At 47.5% G+C, this 20,433-nt stretch overlaps 1 protein-coding gene across 1 annotated transcript in view; it reads right to left on the reverse strand.

Annotated features, from left to right (window-relative positions):
* Window positions 1–19,801, reverse strand: part of B4galnt3 (beta-1,4-N-acetyl-galactosaminyltransferase 3) — a 107,688-nt gene extending 87,887 nt beyond the window's left edge. The window contains exon 1 of the mRNA XM_076567803.1: window positions 19,282–19,801. Within this exon, the coding sequence (XP_076423918.1) occupies window positions 19,282–19,450 (169 nt within the window). The 5' untranslated portion in view covers window positions 19,451–19,801. The remainder of the gene's footprint in view (window positions 1–19,281) is intronic.
* Window positions 19,802–20,433: the final 632 nt, after the last annotated feature.

Genomic DNA, 20,433 nt, shown 5'->3' on the forward strand with positions numbered 1-20,433 from the left:
GAATGTAAGTCCCATCATATTACTGCTTGAAACAGACTCCAGGGTCCACTGCAATTACATGTGGTATCAGCTGCCATTAAAGGCCCAGTTGAGGGGCCAGTGACATGGCTCAGCAGGTAAAGGCATCTGCCACCAAGGCTGATGACCCAGATTTAATCCCCAGGACCCACATGGTGGAGAGAACCAACTCCCATAAGTTGTCCTCTGATCTCTATATAGGTGCTGTGGCAGGTACATTCTCTCTCTCTCTCTCTCTCTCTCTCTCTCTCTCTCTCTCTCTCTGTCTCTCTCTCAAACACACACACACACACACACACACACACACACACACACACAAAAAAAAAAAAAAAATAAATAATGATTAAAAAAAACTTTCAGCGGAGGAGGAAACAATGACCAGAGGAGGAGGCGAGGAGGAGCTCGATACTGAATGGGCTCTGTTCTCAGGATGGGAGCCTAAAGCAAAGGAATCTGTTCACTGAAGAACGTCAAGTCTTGACCTGCCCCTTGCAATGTGAGAATTCAACATCAATAAGAACATCTTTGCAGGCTACTCTCAACCACTAATATCAAAGCAGGTGTCACAAGAGAAATTTCAGGAAAGCCACAGATTACTGCTAACAGTAGCTGAGCTGGAAACATGATCCACCGGCAACTAAGTGGCAATGACTTCAGCTGCCTCACTGGTAAGAAAAGATAAACACAGGCTGAGGGTGTTGCTCAATGGTAGAGTACTTGCCTAGCATGCATGATGTACTAGGCTCCATCCCCAGCACTGAGAAAATAAAATATCACTTAGGGCAGTGGTTCTCAACCTTCCTAATGCTGAGACCCCTTAATACAGTTCCTCACGTTGTGGTGACCCCCAACCATAAAATTATTTTCATTGCTACTTTATAACTTTAATTTTGCTACTTTATGAATCATAATGTAAATATTTGTGTTTTCCAATGGTCCTCAGAGACCCCTATGAAAGGGTTGTTCAACCCCCAAAGGGGTTGTGACCCCCGGGTTGAGAACTGTTGACTTAAGGGGAGGAAGAATAAAGCATTAGCAAAGAAAAGGGGAATGAATGAGCAGGCAGAATAACTGGTCATTGACAGGGGTGAAAAAATGTATCAGGAGTTCGGAGCCCAGTTCTGCTATCTGTACAAGTTAATTAAAATTCTGTAGGCCTTACAATCTTCACTGGCCAAGGCCTGAAGTTGGGCGAACAGATTCCATTTTAAAGAGTAACTCAGATCAACTGTAGTAATGACGTGGTGAATCATGTTGAAAGATTCTCGGATTGCACAGAGGCTCAGTCAACGGATTTCCTTCACGTTCCCCTGCGGATGTCTGCCAGGAGTCGCCAGTCATCTCAACAACTCTAATCTCTAAGATTCGGGGCTGGAGGACAGGTATCCTCGTGATATGTTAGAGACAATGCCTTGAACCCAATCAAAAGAGACACAGAAGAGATTTAAAACCCCACAAGGCTAGAGATGCAGCTGGGCTAGTAGAGTGCTTGCCTGCCATGCACAAAGCCCTGGGTAGTCCGTGCTTGTAATCCCAGTACTTGGGAAGCAGAGGCAGGAGGATCAGAAGTTAAGGTCACCCTCAACTATAGAGTAGTTAAAGGAGCAGGTGGGATGGTTGGCATCGTGGCAACCTCAGAGGACGCATGAGCTACAGCAGCTCAAATCCAAGGTGACCAGCTGCCTCTTCAGGTGCTCCACGCATGCTTATAGAGCAGTGCCGTGAGCTGCCCTAACTAGACACTCAGGAGTCTCTCAGGCTGTGGATACAGGAGACAGACCCAGAGGACAAGCTTCACATAACTTAACTGCAACAAAGTTCCAAGGAGGATAGGTCAGCTGCTTCTGAAACAGTCAAAGGCAGCTCAAGACGGGGGATGAAGTCAAAGGTGGGCAGCATTTGAGAAGCAAGCAGAAGGGATGAAATGATAACAGAACACAGCATAACAATGGCAAAGATGTGGGAGAAGGCCTGCCCACGGCCTGGGATAGCCACAGCCTCTGAACAGCCCCGCCCTCTGCACGGGCGCATCCGGTTACATGCTCCCTTTACAGAGGTGCTCTTCTGGCTTCCCTGCTACCACCTAATATCTTCTGCAACTAAAGGAGGTTTAATTGGCAGGAAGTTCCCATCAATCAGACCCTGAGAGCTTACCAGAGCACTGGATAAAACACTCTGGAAAATTACTGCCTCAGGATTCCTAGATAGGGGTCAGGGGACTGATAGTATGCGAAATGTTTAAGGGGTGAATAAACTTCTGGAGAAAGGGCCTGCATTTCTCCATGAGATTCTTACAGGTATACACAATCCACAAAGTGTTAAAAATCTCTGTCCCATGGATCTAAAAAGGGGGGCAATGCCTAAGTCCAGCACTCTAGAAATTTACAATCTCTTGGGGGAAGGCAAACCCAGACAGAAATAACTCTGATGCAAGCAGACTTTGATAAGTGCACTAATGGAGGTATGAAAACAATGCTGTGAGGGAACGGGGAGCAGAGGTTAATTCCAGCCAGGCTTTCAGTAGGGGAGGAAGGACCCAACCCCACCCAGATTTGTTTGGGCATCCAGGTTTACACTATGATGGGTCTCTCTCCAGGCCCAGAATAACCTTGAGTAGAGAGCTCAGAGGCAGTGGCTGGCTCTTCCTGCCAGGAGGTAAAAGGGCAAAGCTTCAAGGACAGCGGGAAGAGTAGAAAGGAGACACTGAAAACCAGCTGCAACTCTGTTCTGTCCTCTGCCAGGCTCCCACTGTCTGAATCACTAAAGGCCTTAAATCTCGCCATCCATCGGGTGCTTAATCATACCCTGTACCACTAAGACACCTGCTTTCAGAATGTCACCGCTTGGGATGCCCCTTCTCCTACCTCCCCGCAGTCACTTTGGACCACTCGTGAATTTCGTGAGCCATGCTATGCTCCCAATGCCCAGGGCACTGCCTGGTATTTCACAAGTGCTCAGAAGTATCTGCTGAATGCTCATTTGTCTCCTGATCCCTTAACACTGTTCTCCAGGACTACTGCAGTACCCAAGTCCCAAAGACAAAAACAGGAGAAGAAATGCAACACTTCCTTCTCACAAGAACACTTTTGAGATACTGGATTGATACAGCATCCCTTAATAAAAATGATCATGACAGAATGGAGCCAGAGAATCATGTCTGAAACCCATAACTTCATATTTTCTCCTTTACTACATCAACTCTGCCACCAAACTATCACATCTTTCCTCGAGATGGCTCAGCTTTTGTCTGCCTCCCTTTCAAGCTAGATACTCACTCACCACCTACCCTTAGAATCACTATTGTAACCACAGAGATGGTTTGGGGTTGAGGAGGTCATTTGTTTTCATTCATTCATTCATTCATTCATTCATTCATTCATTCATTCGACCAGGGTCTGAGTATGTCACCCCATCTGACCTGAAACTCACAGAGCTCCACATGCCTCTGCCTACTGAGTGCTGGGATTAAAGACCCATGCCACACACCTGGCTATTTATTTTAAGACAGGGCTGTAGACAGGCATGGTGGAAGCAGAGGCAGGTGGAGATCTCTGTGAGTTCAAGGTCAGCCTGGTCTACATGATGAGTTCCAGAACATCCAGGGATACATAGTGATACCCTGCCTAAAATAAATAAATAAATAAATAAATAAATAAATAAATAAATAAATAAATAAAAGACAGAGTTGTACCACATGGGCAAAGCTGGCCTCAACATTTGCAGCAACCTGTCTCAGTCTCCTGAGAACTGGGATTACAGACGTGTGGTATCATGACCAGCTTTAAATGTCCATCACAAGCCACCTTGCAAACTTCCAACAGCTTTATTTACTTACAGTCACAGCTCCTGGAACATTCAAAAATTCAATAAATGTCTGAAGAATTGAAATACAAATTAGTGGATTTTTTTTTTCCAAGACAGGGTTTCTCACCGGGCGGTGGTGGCGAATGCCTTTAATTCCAGTACTCAGGAGGCAGAGGCAGGCAGATCTTTGTGAGTTTGAGGCCAGCCTGGCCTACAGAGTGAGGTCCAGGAAAGGTACAAAGCTATACAGAAAAACCCTGTCTTGGAAAACCAAAAAAAAAAAAAAAAAAAAAGACAGGGCTTCTCTGTGTAGTCCTGGGTTCTTGGAACTCGCTCTATAGACCAAGCTGTTCTTGAACTCACAAGTGCTGGGATTGAAGGTGTGCACCATTACCGCCCGGCTAAATTAGTGGATTTTTAAAAAGGGACTTTCATTATCTCCAAATCCTGCCTAACAGAATTTAGGCGGCTACCCTATCCACTGCCAAGCCTGAATTCTGCAGAGTGCCATCAAGAGGCCTGCCTCACATGCTGCTCATCTTCATCTCCCTCACCCCAGGTAACTTCTATACAACAGGCTCCTCAATTCAACAGCTGGTTCCCTCAACTGACACTTAGCTAGTGCTATCTGCCTTCTACAGAAATAGTCATCTCTGCATGCACATGTGCGCGCGCGCACACACACATGATCAGACAGGAGACTTGGACGCTCAAGCTAAAGGAGGAAGGTGAGATGGCTCTGCACTTACAAAGACCCAAGTTTGGTTCCCAGCACCCACATCAGGCAACTTACAGCCACATGTAAGTCCAGCTCAGGGGTATCCGAAGCCATCTTCTGGCCTCCATAGGCATCAGCACGCACATGGACACACAGGCACACACATACAAAAAATTAATAAAAATAAATCTCCATGGGTGGTGGTGGCAGTGTACGCCTTTTATCTCAACACTCAGGGAGCAGAGGCAGGTGGATCTGGGGGTTTGAGGCCAGCCTGGTCTACAGAGTGAGTTCCAGGACAGGTCAGGGCTACACAGAGAAACCCTGCCTTAAAAAAAAAAAAAAAAAAAAAACTCTTAAAAGGGCACTTAAGCCAAAGGACTTCTTTGGAAAAACATACCAAAATGTTTACAGGTACTGCATACGATATTACTAGCTTCTTTTTAAGGACACAGCTAAGCCCTTCATAATGGAAAAGAAATCTCCAAGGATCAAAACCTAAGGTAGGACAGTCGGAGCAGCAGATGCAGGCCCCTTAGTTTGGGGCGCATCAACAATATTAGATGATAAAGTTGTTTACAATGGTCAAAAGCATACAATTAATATAGCATTTTAAAGGGATCTAAAATTGTTGACGTAGAAGCAAATAAAACTTCTAGACAAACAAAAGTCACTAGAATGAGAAGAGAATAAAATCCTCCCCCTTGGGTTCTTGCCCAGTCTTCCTCCCTTGTACAATCGTCACCACTACTGCTGAAAGTCACCCACTGGGTGTTCCCCCTCTCCTTCTCCCTTTTCCCACTCAGCCAAAATGGGAAGAAACTGACCCAAGAACTGAGGACGAGTGCTGGGCTTTGTCTCTGGTTCTGGAGAAGTTCTCAGGGTCCTCACTCCCTGTGCCAGTCTCTGGCTCAGCAGTGACCAGGACACCGAGCTCGTTGCACAAGGAGGGTGCGTGTGAGCAGTGCCACACATCTGTGAACTCTGGTTGGCAGACAAGTTAGAAAGGGTGGATCAAGGTATTCGCAAGGGAATCTCAGCAGAGAGGGACCTTGAATCTTCAAGGCAACTGCTTGCATTGAGACCACATTAGAGATGACCTTAGCCAGAAGCCCTGGGATAATGGCCACCACTAAGAGTTTAGGCAGTTAAGTCTTCAAGACTATAACCAGAACATTAAAAAAAAAAAAAAATGACTGTCCCCTTAGCTCCTAAGTAACATGGAAGAGTTTCAAACCTACTCCCAAAGAGGATAAAGCTAAAGCCTTCAAAATTTATATGGTTTTTGTTTACACTTATTGCCTCGATTTAATGGTTAAATCTTCAAGGTCAATTTGACTGGATTTAACGTCACCGTGGATCCATACCTGTGCATGGTATGAAAGTGTTTCCAGAAAGGCTGAACTGAGAGGAAAAGGCCCCTGTGACTATGGGTGGCCCCGTCTCCTGTGCCAGTGAATGAGTGTAAAGGGCAGTGAGTGGAGAACCAGCACTCATCCCTCAGTGTTTCTGGAGTGGGACACAAAGTGACCGGTCATCTCCACAGCCCTGGCACCTTACCTTTCCCAGCATGATGGACTGTATCCCAAATTATTAGCCAAGATAAACACCTCCTATCCTAGTATTTCCTGTCCTAAGATAAACACTATGGCTAACAACAAGAGATCACAGGGAAGTCAAACCATGGAGGCACACTACTTCCTGGCTTGTCTCCTCTGGCTTGCTTATTTACCTTTCTCATGCATCCCAGGCTCACAGACTGGAGATGACACCACCTCCCACTTCAGTCATGAAGCGAGAAAATTCCCCCCAGACACAGCTGCTGGAAGCCAGTAGAAGCAATTCCTGGATTGAGGGTCTCTTACCCCGGCTGTGCCGAGCTGACAGCCAACGTTAGCCACCAAACTTCCTTAAGTTGCCTTCGACAGGGATTCTGTCATAGCAACAAGAAAAGGAACGAATACAGTTCCTTCTAAAATTTTATTTTCCTTTGTTTTGAATCATTTAAATTTATCTTATCTAATCCATTACCTATAGCAAGTCAGAGCTAAGATTTAGATTATTTTTTATTTGATTTTACCGTTTGAGACAGGGTCTCATTATGTGGCCTTGGCTGGCCGGTGACTCACTTTATGTAAATCAGACTGGCCTTGAACTCATAAAGATCCACCTGTCTCTGCCTGTGGTGGGAACAAAGGCATGTGCTACCATGCTAAAATTTAAATTACGATTACTGTGCATGTTCCTGCCTTACAGCGCCTCCCATCCTCGACATGTACTCCAGAGCAGGTAGCATGATGACAGGCTGATGTATTCTGTCCTACTACAGCCAAACAGTGCTCGGTCTCTCAGAAGTCTCTGGCAGCTGACCTACCTCCCAACGCAAACATGTGCCTATAGCAGGGATGGAAAAGCGGATTCAACACTGAGCATCTCGAAGGAAGAGTCGCTGAAGAACATGTGTCCTGAGCAGGGATGGCCCAGCAGATGCTTGGAGCTGGGCACGTGTTTGTCATAGGCTAACCTGAAGAAGCATTTGGACAAAGGACCAGTTGAAGAATACAGCCTATTCACCCATGCCTGCCTGGGCATTGTCCATTTCTCGCAGACTGGAAACCTCAAGGAGGAAGAGGTGGGAATCACCATTCACTGAGCACTTAACTTCTACGACCTCTAATTAGGCACCTGTCTGTGGCAGACTCATTAACCTCACTGGAAGAGGAAAAGCTCTACACCAAGCAGTGTGACCTCTGACCCAGATGAGGCATCGGAGACTTGGAAAGGAATAATTACCTTACACGAGGTCTTAAATTGGTGAGTAACAGAACTGGGATTAAAACCCTGCCTTGTCTTCAAATTCCACATTTTTCCAGGAACTATCAAGGCTTTTATTCCATTCAGCTCTCCACCAAAAAAAGCAAATGTTCCATAGACATTTTCCCTTAAGCTTTGAAATGAATCATCTCAGTTACCATTCAAGATTTGCAAACTGAAAATTGAAAAACACACATTATTCAATTTCCTGGGTGCTTATACAGAAAATCTCTTGGAAGTTCTCTCTCTATTCCTACCCTCCACCATCCCCTCTCTCTTTCCTTCCTTCCTTATTTATTTATTTTATGTGCATTGATATTTTGCCTGCATGTGCGTGAGGGTATCAGAAGCCCAGGAACTGGAGTTACAGACTGGTGTAAGCCTCCTTGTGGGTGCTGCAGACTGAACACAGGTCCCGTGGAAGAGCAGACAATGCTCTGAAACTGCTGACCCATCTCTCCAGCAGCACCCCCTTCCCTTTTTTTTTTTTTCCCCCTTTCTGTTTTTGAGACACAGTCTTTGTGTAGCTCTGGCTGGCCTGGAAGTCACTATGTAGACCAGGCTGGCCTGAACTCACAATGTGCACAGATTAAAGGTGTGCACAGCCACACACCTTTTTGTTGTTGTTGCTTTTCAATACAGAGTTTCTCTTTGTTCCCTTGGCTGTCCTAGAACTTGCTCTGTAGACCAGACTAGCCTCAAACTCTAGAGATCCACCTGCCTCCCCATCCTGGGTGCTGGGATTAAAGGTGTGCGCCACTACCACTCAGCAATACCTTTTTTTTTTCCTTCTTCTTTTTCCCATCCTTCATCCCTCTTCTAACGGCCTGATTCTACAAAGCATAACTTTACCTACTATAAAGCAGGACCCAGCATAGCCTCTGCTAGGTGACACAAAAACATGGTCTAAAAGAAACGGAGGCCAAGCATGATGTCACACTCCTTTAATCCCGGCACTCAGGCAGCCGAGGCAGGAGGATTCTGTGATTCTAAGGCCAGCCTAGGCTATATAGTGAGAGCCTCTTCCTCAGAAAAAGAGGAGGAGGAGGAGGAGGAAGAGGAGGAAGAGGCGGTGGCAGCAGCGGCAGCGGCAGCAGCACTGGATACAATGATACAAACCCGTAATTGCAACACTCAGAAGATGGAGGCAGGAGAAGCACAGGTTCAAGGCCAGCCTGAGCTATGTGTGGAGACTATCTCAGGAAACAAAGTAGTAGTAAATAATAATAATAACAACAACAAAAGGATAAGGATAAGGAATTGGAGGCAGAGCAAGCAAAGGCTCTTCCCCAGCCTATCTTCTCAGCTGTCCACAGGGAGGGACCTCTGATGTTTGTGACTTTGTGGATCCGTCAGCGGCTGCATAGCAGACCCAGAGCTTCACTTCCACGATCTCTCTGCTGTGGATATCGCTCTATATAAATAAAACACTGATGGCCAGTGACCAGGCAGGAAGTATAGGCAGGACAAGGAGAGAGAATTGGGAAAACAGGAAGAAGGAGGGAGAGACACTGCAGCCACCGCCAGGACAAGCATCATGTGAAGATGCCAGTAAGCCACCAGCTACATGGCAAGGTATAGATTTATAAAAATGGGTTAATTTAAGATATAAAAACAGTTAGCAAGAAGCCTGCCACAGCCATACAGTTTATAAGTGATATAAGCGTCTGAGTGATTATTTTATACGTGGATTGTGGGACTGCGGGGATTGGTGGAACCTGGAGAGAAGCCCTCCAGCAACATCTCTCTGTCCCTCTCAGGTCTTCTTCAACATTTATTTATTTTTATTTATTTATTTAGGTTTTTCGAGACAGGGTTTCTCTGTGTAGCTTTGTGCCTTTCCTGGAACTCACTTGGTAGCCCAGGCTGGCCTTGAACTCACAGAGATCCGCCTGGCTCTGCCTCCCGAGTGCTGGGATTAAAGGCATTCACCACCACCGCCCAGCCTTCTTCAATATTTAGTGCCCGTGTGACACATAAGTTTTCTAGCTTGCTGGCTAGTGCCTGGATTGTTTCCGACCAGCTTATTGAATTTTATTTACTTATTTTACCGTTTCTTTTCAATAATCTCTCAGCCAGAGTAGCAAGTCAGAGGCAATTTTTCAATGTTCCTATGTATACCGTTGCACTTTTATCGATTTCTTGATTAAGTTAAGTGGCTTGTAAGATCCACAGGCTCTTAAGATGGTGTAAACTGGAAGTAGTTGTAGGACACAAAGAAAGAAAGAAATAGGAAAATACAGATCTGGGAGCATAGCTCAGTAGTGAACACTAGATTAACATGTGAGGTTCTGGGTTCCACCTATAAAAGGAAGGAAGGAAGAGAGGAAAGGTCAAACTACAAATCATAAAATTTCTTCCACTTTTCTCCATGTGAAGGAAGAATTAAATTCTTTTTTTGGTTTTTTGGAGGCAGGGTTTCTCTGTGTAGTTTTGGTGCCTGTCCTGGATCTAACTCTGTAGCCCAGGCTGGCCTCGAACTCACAAAGATCCGCCTGGCTCTGCCTCCCAAGTGCTGGGATTAAAATCATGCTCAACCACACCGCCCGGCGGAAAATTAAGTTCTAAGGCTTTTCTAATGCCAACACAAAGGGAGAAACCAGGGTAGCTACACAACCTATTTGACCAATAAAAACTAAACTGTTCAAGATAAACACAGCCATTCCAGTATCAAGACTGGAAAGAAACATTTTGGGGAGTTTCACACACAGTAAAAACAACAGCCCCCAACGCTACTCTCACAGCAGCTCTGGTGGGACATCCTCGGCTCTGTCTCACAGCAGCACTGGTGGGACATCCTCGGCTCTGTCTCACAGCAGCTCTGCTGGGACATCCTCGGCTCTGTCTCACAGCAGCTCTGCTGGGACATCCTCGGCTCTGTCTCACAGCAGCTCTGCTGGGACATCCTCGGCTCTGTCTCACAGCAGCTCTGCTGGGACATCCTCGGCTCTGTCTCACAGCAGCTCTGGTGGGACATCCTCAGGGCTCTGTCTCACAGCAGCTCTAGTGGGACATCCTCAGGGCTCTGTCTCACAGCAGCTCTGCTGGGACATCCTCGGCTCTGTCTCACAGTAGCTGGGCCCCTCGCCTTAGCCACTGATGACCATTACATCAGATATGCTAGATCGCCTAAAGCACAAGATAGGAAAGCTGTGACTGTAGCTTAATGGTCCAGTTATAGAGCTGTCACCCAGGACAAGGAATGTTCATTGTTTTTAGAATCATAAAGAGTATTTTAAAGCCAGGCATGGTGTTTGAGGCCAGCCTGGATTACATTAGACACTGTCTCAAAAAAAAAAAAAAAAAAGTGTGTGTAACTTGTATAATAAATCACATATTAAATGATTCCATTGTTTGTTTTTTTTGTTTGTTTGTTTTGGGTTTTTTGTTTGTTTGTTTGTTTGTTTGAGACAGGGTTTCTCTGTGTAGCTTTGCATCTTTCCTGGAACTCACTTGGTAGCCCAGGCTGGCCTCGAACTCACAGAGATCCGCCTGGCTCTGCCTCCCGAGTGCTGGGATTAAAGGCGCGCGCCACCACCGCCCAGCGAATGATTCCATTTATAACATATAAAAGTAGTCTTAAGTTCATCTATGCTGGTGTTAGTGAGTCAAAGGGAAGTTCAAGGTGTATTACAGAATTGTTTCTTCATCATGATTGGCTATGCAGATACACTGTTTACCAGGCTGTACATTTATAGAGCAATACCTTGCCCTGTGTGTGTGCATATGCGTGCATGCATGTGTCCGTGCCTGTCTGTCTGTCTGTGTCTTTCATAAAAAGGTTTTTAAAAAACTGGAAGCTGGAGAGATGGCTCTGTAGTTAAGAGCATGTATACTGCTCTTGCAAAGAATCCAAGTTGAATTCCCAGAACCCACATCAGGCAGCTTACAACTGTCTGTAAATCTAGCTCCCAGCGAGGTATAATACCTCTGGCATCCATGAGTACACAAGCACACATACATAGTTACAACTAAAAATAATAAAAATAGCTGGGCATGGTGGCGCACGCCTTTAACCCAGCACCTAGAAGGCAGAGGCAACAGGATCTCTCTGAGTTCAAGGCCAGCCTACATAAAGAGTTCCACGCCAGCCAGAGTTATATAGTAAAACTATGTCATTCATAGATAGATAGATAGATAGATAGATAGATAGATAGATAGATAGATAGATAGATAGATAGATAGGTAATCTTTTTGTTTGTTTGGTTTGGTTTTTTGAGACAGGTTTTCTCTGTATTGCCCTGGCTGTCCTAGAATTTGCTCTGTAGACCAGGCTGGCCTTGAACTCAGATCTGCTTGCCTCTGCCTCCAAGTGCTGGGATTAAAGGCATGAGCTACCACCACTTGGCTAGTAATCTTTTTTTTTTTTTTTTAAGCTAGGAATATGGATGTAGTAGTACAAAGTCATAGCTCAAACTTCAGCATGGCAAAAAATAATTAAGATAATCATTTCTGGCCGGGCGGTGGTGGCGCACGCCTTTAATCCCAGCACTCGGGAGGCAGAGCCAGGCGGATCGATGTGAGTTCGAGGCCAGCCTGGGCTACCAAGTGAGCTCCAGGAAAGGCGCAAAACTACACAGAGAAACCCTGTCTCGAAAAAACCAAAAAAAAAAAAAAAAAAAGATAATCATTTCTGTTAATCTAATGGCTGTTTCCAACATTTGAAGGACCTGAATCAGAAATATAGCTGTGGTCAAGTGCTTGCCTACTATGCAGGAAGCCTTGGCTTATCCTCAACACCACATAAAAGGACCAGGTATAGTGGAGCACATCTGTCATCAAATTCACTCCGGAAGTAATGGCGAAAGTATCAGAAGTTCAAGGTTATCCTTGGCTACATCGGGAGTTGGAGGCCAGCTTGGGATACATGAAACCCTGTCTAAAAAGAAAAGCAGGGCAAAGAAAAGCAGAACCTACAAGTATAAAAAAATTAAAGACCTATCATGCTTTGCTCAGAATTCACAACCTATTCATTCGGTCTAACACCTTTTATATACACCATCCAAACTTATCTGTCCCAGCAGTATCCTTTTGTGTTAGTTAATCTATAAATCTATTAATTAGGTGGATCGAAAGGTCAGAGGAGGACTGCATCAGAATGTAAATGTATGGCTGGCCTAGTTTAGACCTCACCATCTTGGGATATAGGGAAAATGCTTGTGGAAAATTTTTTAAAGGGGAGGGTTTTGAGACTAGTGGAACTGGGTAGACTGTACTGTGCAGCAACTCCCAGAACAGCCTCCAGGCCCCCTTCCAAAGCAAACTCCAAGGCGGCTGCCCCGCTCTGCTCCATAAAGCTCAACACTAGAGGGCCAGGCCAGAATCTGTGGCCTGGAAAATTACTGCAGTGCCCCTTCCAGCCTCCAGTGAACCAGCACCCAATCGGTTATTTCAGAAGCCCTTGTGCCGAGAAGTAGGCGAGTCGTGCCCTGAACAACCCCGAGGACAGGGAGTGTCTGGCAGCTCCAGTGCCACCAGCTTAGACTGAGGATCCCTGGGTGGAGAACAGAACGAAGCTGGGGATGTCTCGCCAAGATACCCGCTGGCTCCATTAGGACAGGAACGGGGAGTCCAGGTAAAGGGCAGAAACAAATAAAGAGGTTGTCCTCTGGTCAAACACCACTCGCCTGCTAGAAAACACTCACAAACAGCAGAAGCCGCTCAATTCTTCTTTTCTTTCTTAGTTTTGTTTTTGCCTGGTTTGTTTTTTCTTTTTTTTTTGTTTTGTTTTGTTTTGTTCTTCAAGATAGGGTTTCTCTGTGTATCAGCCCTGGCTGTTCTACAACTCGCTTTTGTAGACCAGGCTGACCTCAAGCTCACAGAAATCTGGCTGCCTCTGCCTCCTGAGTGATGGGATTAAAGGTGTGTGCCACCACTGCCCAATAATTCTTTTATTTTCAATTATGTGTACAGATCTGTGTACGTGCATGCACATGAGTCCAGGTGCCCTCGGAGGCTCTGATCCCCTGAAGCTGAAGTTACAGCATTATGAGCTGCCCAGCAAGGGTACTAGGTACCCAACTCAGGGCCTCTGCAAGAAGACTATGTGCTCTTAACTGCTGAGCCATCTCTCCAGCCCCAGACCGCTCAATTCTTATCTTTGACATTCATTTTCAAAGGCATTGGAGAGTACGTGTATGACGGGACACCGGACAAGAATTCCTGGGTTTTATTTTTGGATTAGTCACCGATAAGTTAGTGTCTGCTAATAGAAATTATCAGGTGCTTTGAAATCTACAACTGCCCAGTGGTTACCAGAGGTGTTTAGGAGAGTCCCCAGAGTGCCTAGTATGTGCCCAGAACTGAATACTAATTTGAAGGGGCCCACAGCAGCCAAGCGCTATAACAAATGCCAACGTTCAGGGAGGCAAGCAGAGCAGAAGAAAAAGACCAGTGGAGTCTTGGGAAAGAACAGCGTGGCAGGCAGCAGAAGCTGTAGCGGGCTCTGCTCTACTCCACTGTGAGGCTCCTCTCCAAGCCATCCTATCCCTCCTCTGCCCACACATCTGCCTCATTTGCATCTCCCTGCCAGGCACACTTCTCAGATTACAGCTCTGCCCTAGGTTACCTCTGCTACGGAAGTTTGTATCCTTTCAAATAGAACGGCTGTGGTGATATGGGAGCAACCTGTCTGTCTGACATCAGTGGGTGTCCCTCCCTCTGTCTACTCAAGCCAATCAAAAATGATAAGGGCCAACTGGAAATGTGGGGCCGACCTTAGAGGCAGCAAAGGACAATGAGTTTCCTAGGCTTGAGAGGGCTTTGGTGTCCATCAGGTAAACCTGGTACTTGGGAAGGAACATGCCAGGCCCAACTCTGAAATAAAACCAGGATACACTATGAACACTATATCTCTGTGCTGGCTTTGTACCAAAATGTCATCTATTGGCTCTGACACCAAGTTGACCCCAACTGTAAGTCCATTACATAGCAAAGAATATAGAAAGCATTTTAGTACAACCTCTGCCTTCTGGCAGAACCTTACTAGATACAATGTGAACAAATGGATAACTTGCTAAAGCCTACCTGAATGGAGAACCTTGAAGAGTCTGCTCTCAGGGCTGCTATTCAGCCACTACACATCAACATAGCTGTACCAGTTATTAAAATACTGAAATACTTAGGTGCACATCTGAATACAATAGTCACCTCAGGTTCTCTGAGCAACACCACTACTGAGATGACACACTCCAGAGCAGCTTTTACCATCCAGTAACTTTAGGACTTATGGGGGCACAGCAAGGAGCTCTGATGACCCTATTCCAACCCCCCTACCCACCCTCAAAGTATTATTACAAAGATTGCCTGTTCCACACAGCAATGTTATCCTACCTTAAAACCCATAGCTGCTTTTCTGCTTTCAGTGAACTAGATGCCACGGTTTCCTGTTGTTCAAAGTCTCACAAGAGCTGGGATGCAGTTCAGTGGCCCAGGAGTCTTCCACAGTTGAGCCTCGTCCTTCATTTACCTACATACCTCTGTCTCACCACAGTCAGCCGCTCACATTCCCAAACGCTAGCTTTTTCCTGGCTCCTGCTCGTGGATGCCTGTGAGTAGCCTTTTTCCTGCCCTCCATCAGAATCTTCTTTTTCCTTCTTTCAGCTTTTTTTTTTTTAAAGGCAGGGTCTCATGTAGCACAGGCTGGCTTTGAACTTCTGATCCTCCTGTCTCCACCTCAGACTGCTGTGACTACAGGGGTATACATACCACATCCAGTTCTATAAGGTCTTGAAGAGAAAACTCAAAGCTTCATATACACTAGGCAGGCATACTACCAACTGAGCTGCATCCCCAGCCTCAATTCATCAGAGTCTGTTTTTATTTGGTGTGTGCTTTGCCTGTATCAATAAGTACACCGTGTGCATGCCATGCTCGTGGAGGCTAGAAGAGGGCATTGGGTCCTGTGTACCGGAACAAAAATCATTATGAGCCACCATGTTGATCCTGGGAACCAAACCTGGGTCCTCTTCAAGAGCAGCAAGGTCTCTTAACCAATGAGCCATCTCTCCACCCCAGTTCATCAGGATTTAACCAACTCCTCACCATCTCCCTAAATGTCTCCACTTCTATGAAATTATTTGAAAGCTGTGTCCCATTTTCAGAAACATCACAACAACATCTGCTTTCTACTTTTGAAAAATTTAATGAATGCTTTCCAGATAGGGTTTCTCTGTGTAGCCCTGGCTATCCTAGAATTCACTCTATAGACCAGGCTGGCCTTGAACTCAGAAATCTGTCTGCCTCTGCCTTCCAAATGCTGGGACTAAAGGTGTGTATCACCACCACCCAGCCTGATTTTTTTTTTAAATCAACACTTTGTTCCACTCCTAGACAGAAAGCTATAGAACAAAGAAACCATTATGTGCTGGCTCATCATTTTATGTCAACTAGTCATTGGAGAGGAAGGAATCTCAATTGAGAAAATGCCTCTATAAGATCAGGCTGCAGGCAAGCCTGTAGGACATTTTCTTAATTAGTGATTGATGTGGAAGGGCCCAGTCCATTGTGGGTGGTACTATCCCTATGCTGGTGGTCCTAAGGTGTATAAGAAAGCGGGCTAGGGGCTGGAATGATGGCTCAGCAGTTAAGAGCACTGGCTGCTCTTCCCGAGGACCCAGATTCAATTCTCAGCACCCACATGGCAACTCAAAATTGTTTGTAACTCCAGTTCCAGGGCTTCTGACACTCTTATACAGACATATATGCAGGCGAAACACCAATGAACACGGGGGGGGGGGGGGGGGGGGGGGGGATTGAGTAAGCCATGTGGAGCAAGCCAGCACGTAAGCAGCACCCCTCCATGGCCTTGGCATCAACTCCTGCCTCCAGGTTCCTGCCCAACTTCCTTCAGTGATGGACTATGATGTGGAAGTGTAAGCCAAATAAACCCTTTCCTCCCAATTTGCTTTTGGCCACGATGTTTCATCATAGCATTAGTACACCTAACTAAGACACCATATCTTGGTCATCATATCTAAATGACCTAGCACAGTGCTATGCTTAGTTTGAGCTATGTATTAAACAAATATGACTGAGTGAATGGCTGTCATTATGGCAGCCAAGAACCCTTTTCTATGTGTTAATACTTTTAGTTGTTTTCCTTTAAAGCAATCCCAATCGTGGTTAGAGCTTTTTCTGCATATGGAGCCCAAAATTGCACACCATCCGTATCTTCAACTACCAGGTTATTCTGTGAAGATGGAGCAGGAAGTCTGCTCCCCTGTCATTATCTGCCACCCTAGAGTTTGTGACTGCCATTCTCCATACACTTTTCCAGCGTTAAACCAATATACCCTCACACAGGGACAAGCAAATGACAGGTTCTGGGCAGCGGGGGCCAGCCTCACAGATGACAGGAAGGCGGGTGGTGGGCTGAGTTGGCAGAGATTGCTAGAAAGTGGCAGGGCGGCTCACTGGGAAACAGGGCTAAGATGGGGCTCTGGTGGCTGTGGTCAAGTCCTGGGCACAGCTGGGAGGGGTAGCTTGACTACTCTGGAGCTGTTGGTATGCAGGAGGAGGGAACACTAGCAACCTCTTCCCACTTTTCCATTCCTAATTCCCTACTCCATCCCCAGAGGAATAGCTCTGACCTGCGAGGAGTTAAGACACAGCACAAGAGGGGATTTTGATGCGAAACATCTGGGCATCTTAATGACAAAAAAAAAAAAAGTGGTGCATGCCCTTAATCCCAGCACTCTGGAGGCAGAGCCAGGTGGATCTCTGTGAGTTCGAGGCCAGCCTGGTCTACAGAGTGAGTTCCAGGACAGCCAGGGCTACACAGAGAAACCTTGTCTCAAAAAACAAACAAAAGAAAGAAAAGAAAGAAACCACAAGGAGGAAGACAGGCTATGTGGCAGACGCCCGCGAACAGCAGTTGGGAGACTGAGGCAGGAAGATCTTGAAATCAAGCCCTGCCTTCAACAACAGCAAGCCGCAGATTAGCCTGGGCTAGAGCGAGTGACTGTCTCAAAAAGGAAAAAAAAAATCACAAGGAGCACTAAGTCAATTTTGGAATAAGAAGCTGGGAACATTTTTTGGAGAAGGGTCAGTTTGGAAAAAGAAATAATTTTTTTGCTTTTTTTTTTTTTTTTGGTTTTTTTGAGACAGGGTTTCTCTGTGTAGCTTTGCACCTTTCCTGGGGCTCACTCGGTAGCTCAGGCTGGCCTCGAACTCACAGAGATCCGCCTGGCTCTGCCTCCTGAGTGCTGGGATTAAAGGCGTGCGCCACCACCGCCCGGCGGAAAAAGAAATAATTTTTTTAATAAAAATATAAAAACCCACAAGTCAGATCCACCGAGGAGAGAAACAGCAGATTCAGAAACTGGTATGAGGAAGCCAACAAGATCCAGAGGCTGGTGGGAGCTGGAGTGCAAGCTTACTGTGGCCAGCTAGCTGGGCCTGGTCCGGGAGGAGGACGCACACCCGAGGCAGAGGAAAAGCGAAGAGGACGGACAGCAACCACTAACTTCAGGATCACAAAGCAGCTGCCTCCCTGCTGCATTTATACGGAGTATCCCACTAAAAATGGCAAAGGGTGTTCCAAGGAGATGAACTCAAGCCTCCCACCTGTACGCACTCCAAGAAAGCTCAGCTACCTGCACCTGCGTGGCCACAGTGTGAAGGCTTCTACAAAAAACAAAACCCAAGGAGGAAGACTGGGGTCACAAGAAGGAAGGACTCTATGCAGGGCTACATGCTTGTACCCGAGGGCAACCTTCTTCCCTAGATGCGGGGCGGTCTCTCACCTCGGAAATGCCCAAGTGGCAGAGGCCACAAGGTCTCTTATCCCAACTGAGAGGGACCCAACTGGAGATCATGTAGGCCAAATGCCTCTTGATCTCTAGCTACATACAGTAGCTTGATCTCTCTCTTGTGACAGCCAGTCTCCTAGCTCACAGCCAGAATTATATATGTCCATTGCCACAGAGAGGGTGGGCTATAAGCTCATGTCTCCAAACCTGCTTAGTTACTGAGACAGTAATTTCTTCTTCTGAGCCACAAAAGACCACATTCAGCCAAGGGCAAAGCTGTTGACCAAAATATCTACCAGGAAGGTATTCTTTGAGACTCTTAAAACAGGAAAAGTGAAATCCAGGGAGAAGAAATGAGAACTTCCTCTTTAGGCTGGGGAAGGGTATCTGACCCTTCTGGAAAGTTCCCCATTCCTCTCTGGCTACCACATGATATTTTACTTTGTTAGGCCAATCAAAAGTATATTGAAAGTCGCTGTGGATAACCATATCCATTGAAGAGGGGAAAGGCCATTTCCTCCCGTTTTTCTAAGCAGGAACTTGAGTGCTTTGGTGGAATAAAAATATAAGTAGGACTCTACCCATGGCAGGGTCGCCTTGGGCGGGATCTCGGGAGTTTGTTAGATCCGCGGGTTCTGCAAGGGCTTCAAACACTGGAGGTGGCAGTCTGGACGAGCGGAGAACTACGAATTCAAGGAGGTGGGTACTTGGAAACAGTAGCGCACCCAATGCGGGAAGGCCTGGAGGCTCTCTCGGGGGTGCGATTGAAAAAGAACCCCCGAAAGATCAGCAGGAGGAGAAACAGGGAGCCAACCATACAACCAGCAAGTAGAGGGCAAAGTTGGGGCGGCGCCGATCGCAGCGTGCGGCCGAATTGCGCCGCAGCCCGGGAGCCCGCGCTCGCTAACCGCGCGTTTCTCTGTCCACGATGCTGCGAATTCTGCACGGTGGAAGGCGCTCCAAACCTCTGCCAGAGCTCAGGGAGCCCCGAGAGCGTCCTGGTCCCACTCTACCCTGGGCAGGCCTGAATCTGCGACCGACAGCGGCCCCCAACAGCCAGGGTCCCCGGGAAAGCGAGGGGAGGCGCTGGCACCTGGAGTCTGCTGGGAGAGGCGGATCCCCGCCCCGGGGCGCCCGCCCACCTCCGCCACCTCCTTGGCCCCCGGCGCTACTTACTGCGATTCAGGGGGTTCCCGCCAGCCTGGGCTGACGCCACTAGCTCCAGATACAGAGTCCAGAGTCCCACTGATACCACCGCGAGCAGCAGCAGCAGCCGGAAGCGCCTCCTCAGCAGCTTGATGGGGCGCAGGAGCAGCATCAGCAGCGCAGCGCGGGGGCTCCCCATGGCTCTGCGCCCGGCCCGCCGCCCAAGCACTGGCTACCCAGCACCCGCCGCCCCGACCCGGCTCCGCCGCTCAGCGTGGCGCGCAAGCAGTCTCCCCGGGTCGCTCTCCAGCCGGCTGGCCGCTCATGCTCTGCGCGCTGGGGTCCCTCGGCTGCGCGGGCGCCTCGCAGGTCTCTCTCCGGCCGCGGAGCCCGGCTCCTCCTCCCCAAGTGTCCACTCCACGCCTCTCCTCGTCGCAGGCCCGCCACCTCCTCCCTCCCCGCTCGCTCCTGCACCCTGCCCAGGAGGCTCTCCTAAGTGCCCGCCGGCTCCTGCGCTCGCTTGCTGCAGTTTGGGCGCTTTCTCTCGGCTCCAAACACTACCTTACACCCTACCTGTCCCGCCCCGCCCCCCGCCTCGGCCCCGCCCCCAGGCACAGGTGGGCCCTGCCCCCTAGAGGGCGAGAGGTGGGGCCAGAGAGCCGGTCCCTGACGCAGCCACCCCTTGGGGTTATGTGGGAGGGAGTGTGGGACGTGTGATGAGGGAGATGTGGGAATGCAGGAAGATTTGAGTTAAGACGTGGACTCTGTGACCAAAGGAAACCCAGTCACCGCCAAGATATTTGAGGGTGCTCCTTCGAAGCTGATGTGGAGTTGAGACTCATTTTTGTTGGAGTGACCTCGGTGACTTTGGCCTCAGGGTCTTTCTCTGCCTAAAATGACCCTAGCCCCAATGGACACTTAGCCTTTAACTCTGTCTTCCAAGTCAAATTTGAATACTGTTCTTTCCTGGCCACAACTACACTCTGAAAGACACCAGAGGAGCCTTAATAAGGAGTTTCCCCCATTTTGGGTGGAAGAGATGTGGGAGAATTTAAAAAAAAAAAAAAAAAAGACTGGAGAGGCAACTCAATAGTAGACCACGTGCTTATCATGTCAGAGGCCCTGGGTTCCATTCCCGGAACTATAAAAGAAATAAGGAAACAAAAGGGGTGGGGTGGAGTT

Source organism: Peromyscus maniculatus, chromosome 3 (genome assembly GCF_049852395.1).
Source record: "Peromyscus maniculatus bairdii isolate BWxNUB_F1_BW_parent chromosome 3, HU_Pman_BW_mat_3.1, whole genome shotgun sequence".
Classification (NCBI taxonomy): Eukaryota; Metazoa; Chordata; class Mammalia; order Rodentia; family Cricetidae; genus Peromyscus; species Peromyscus maniculatus.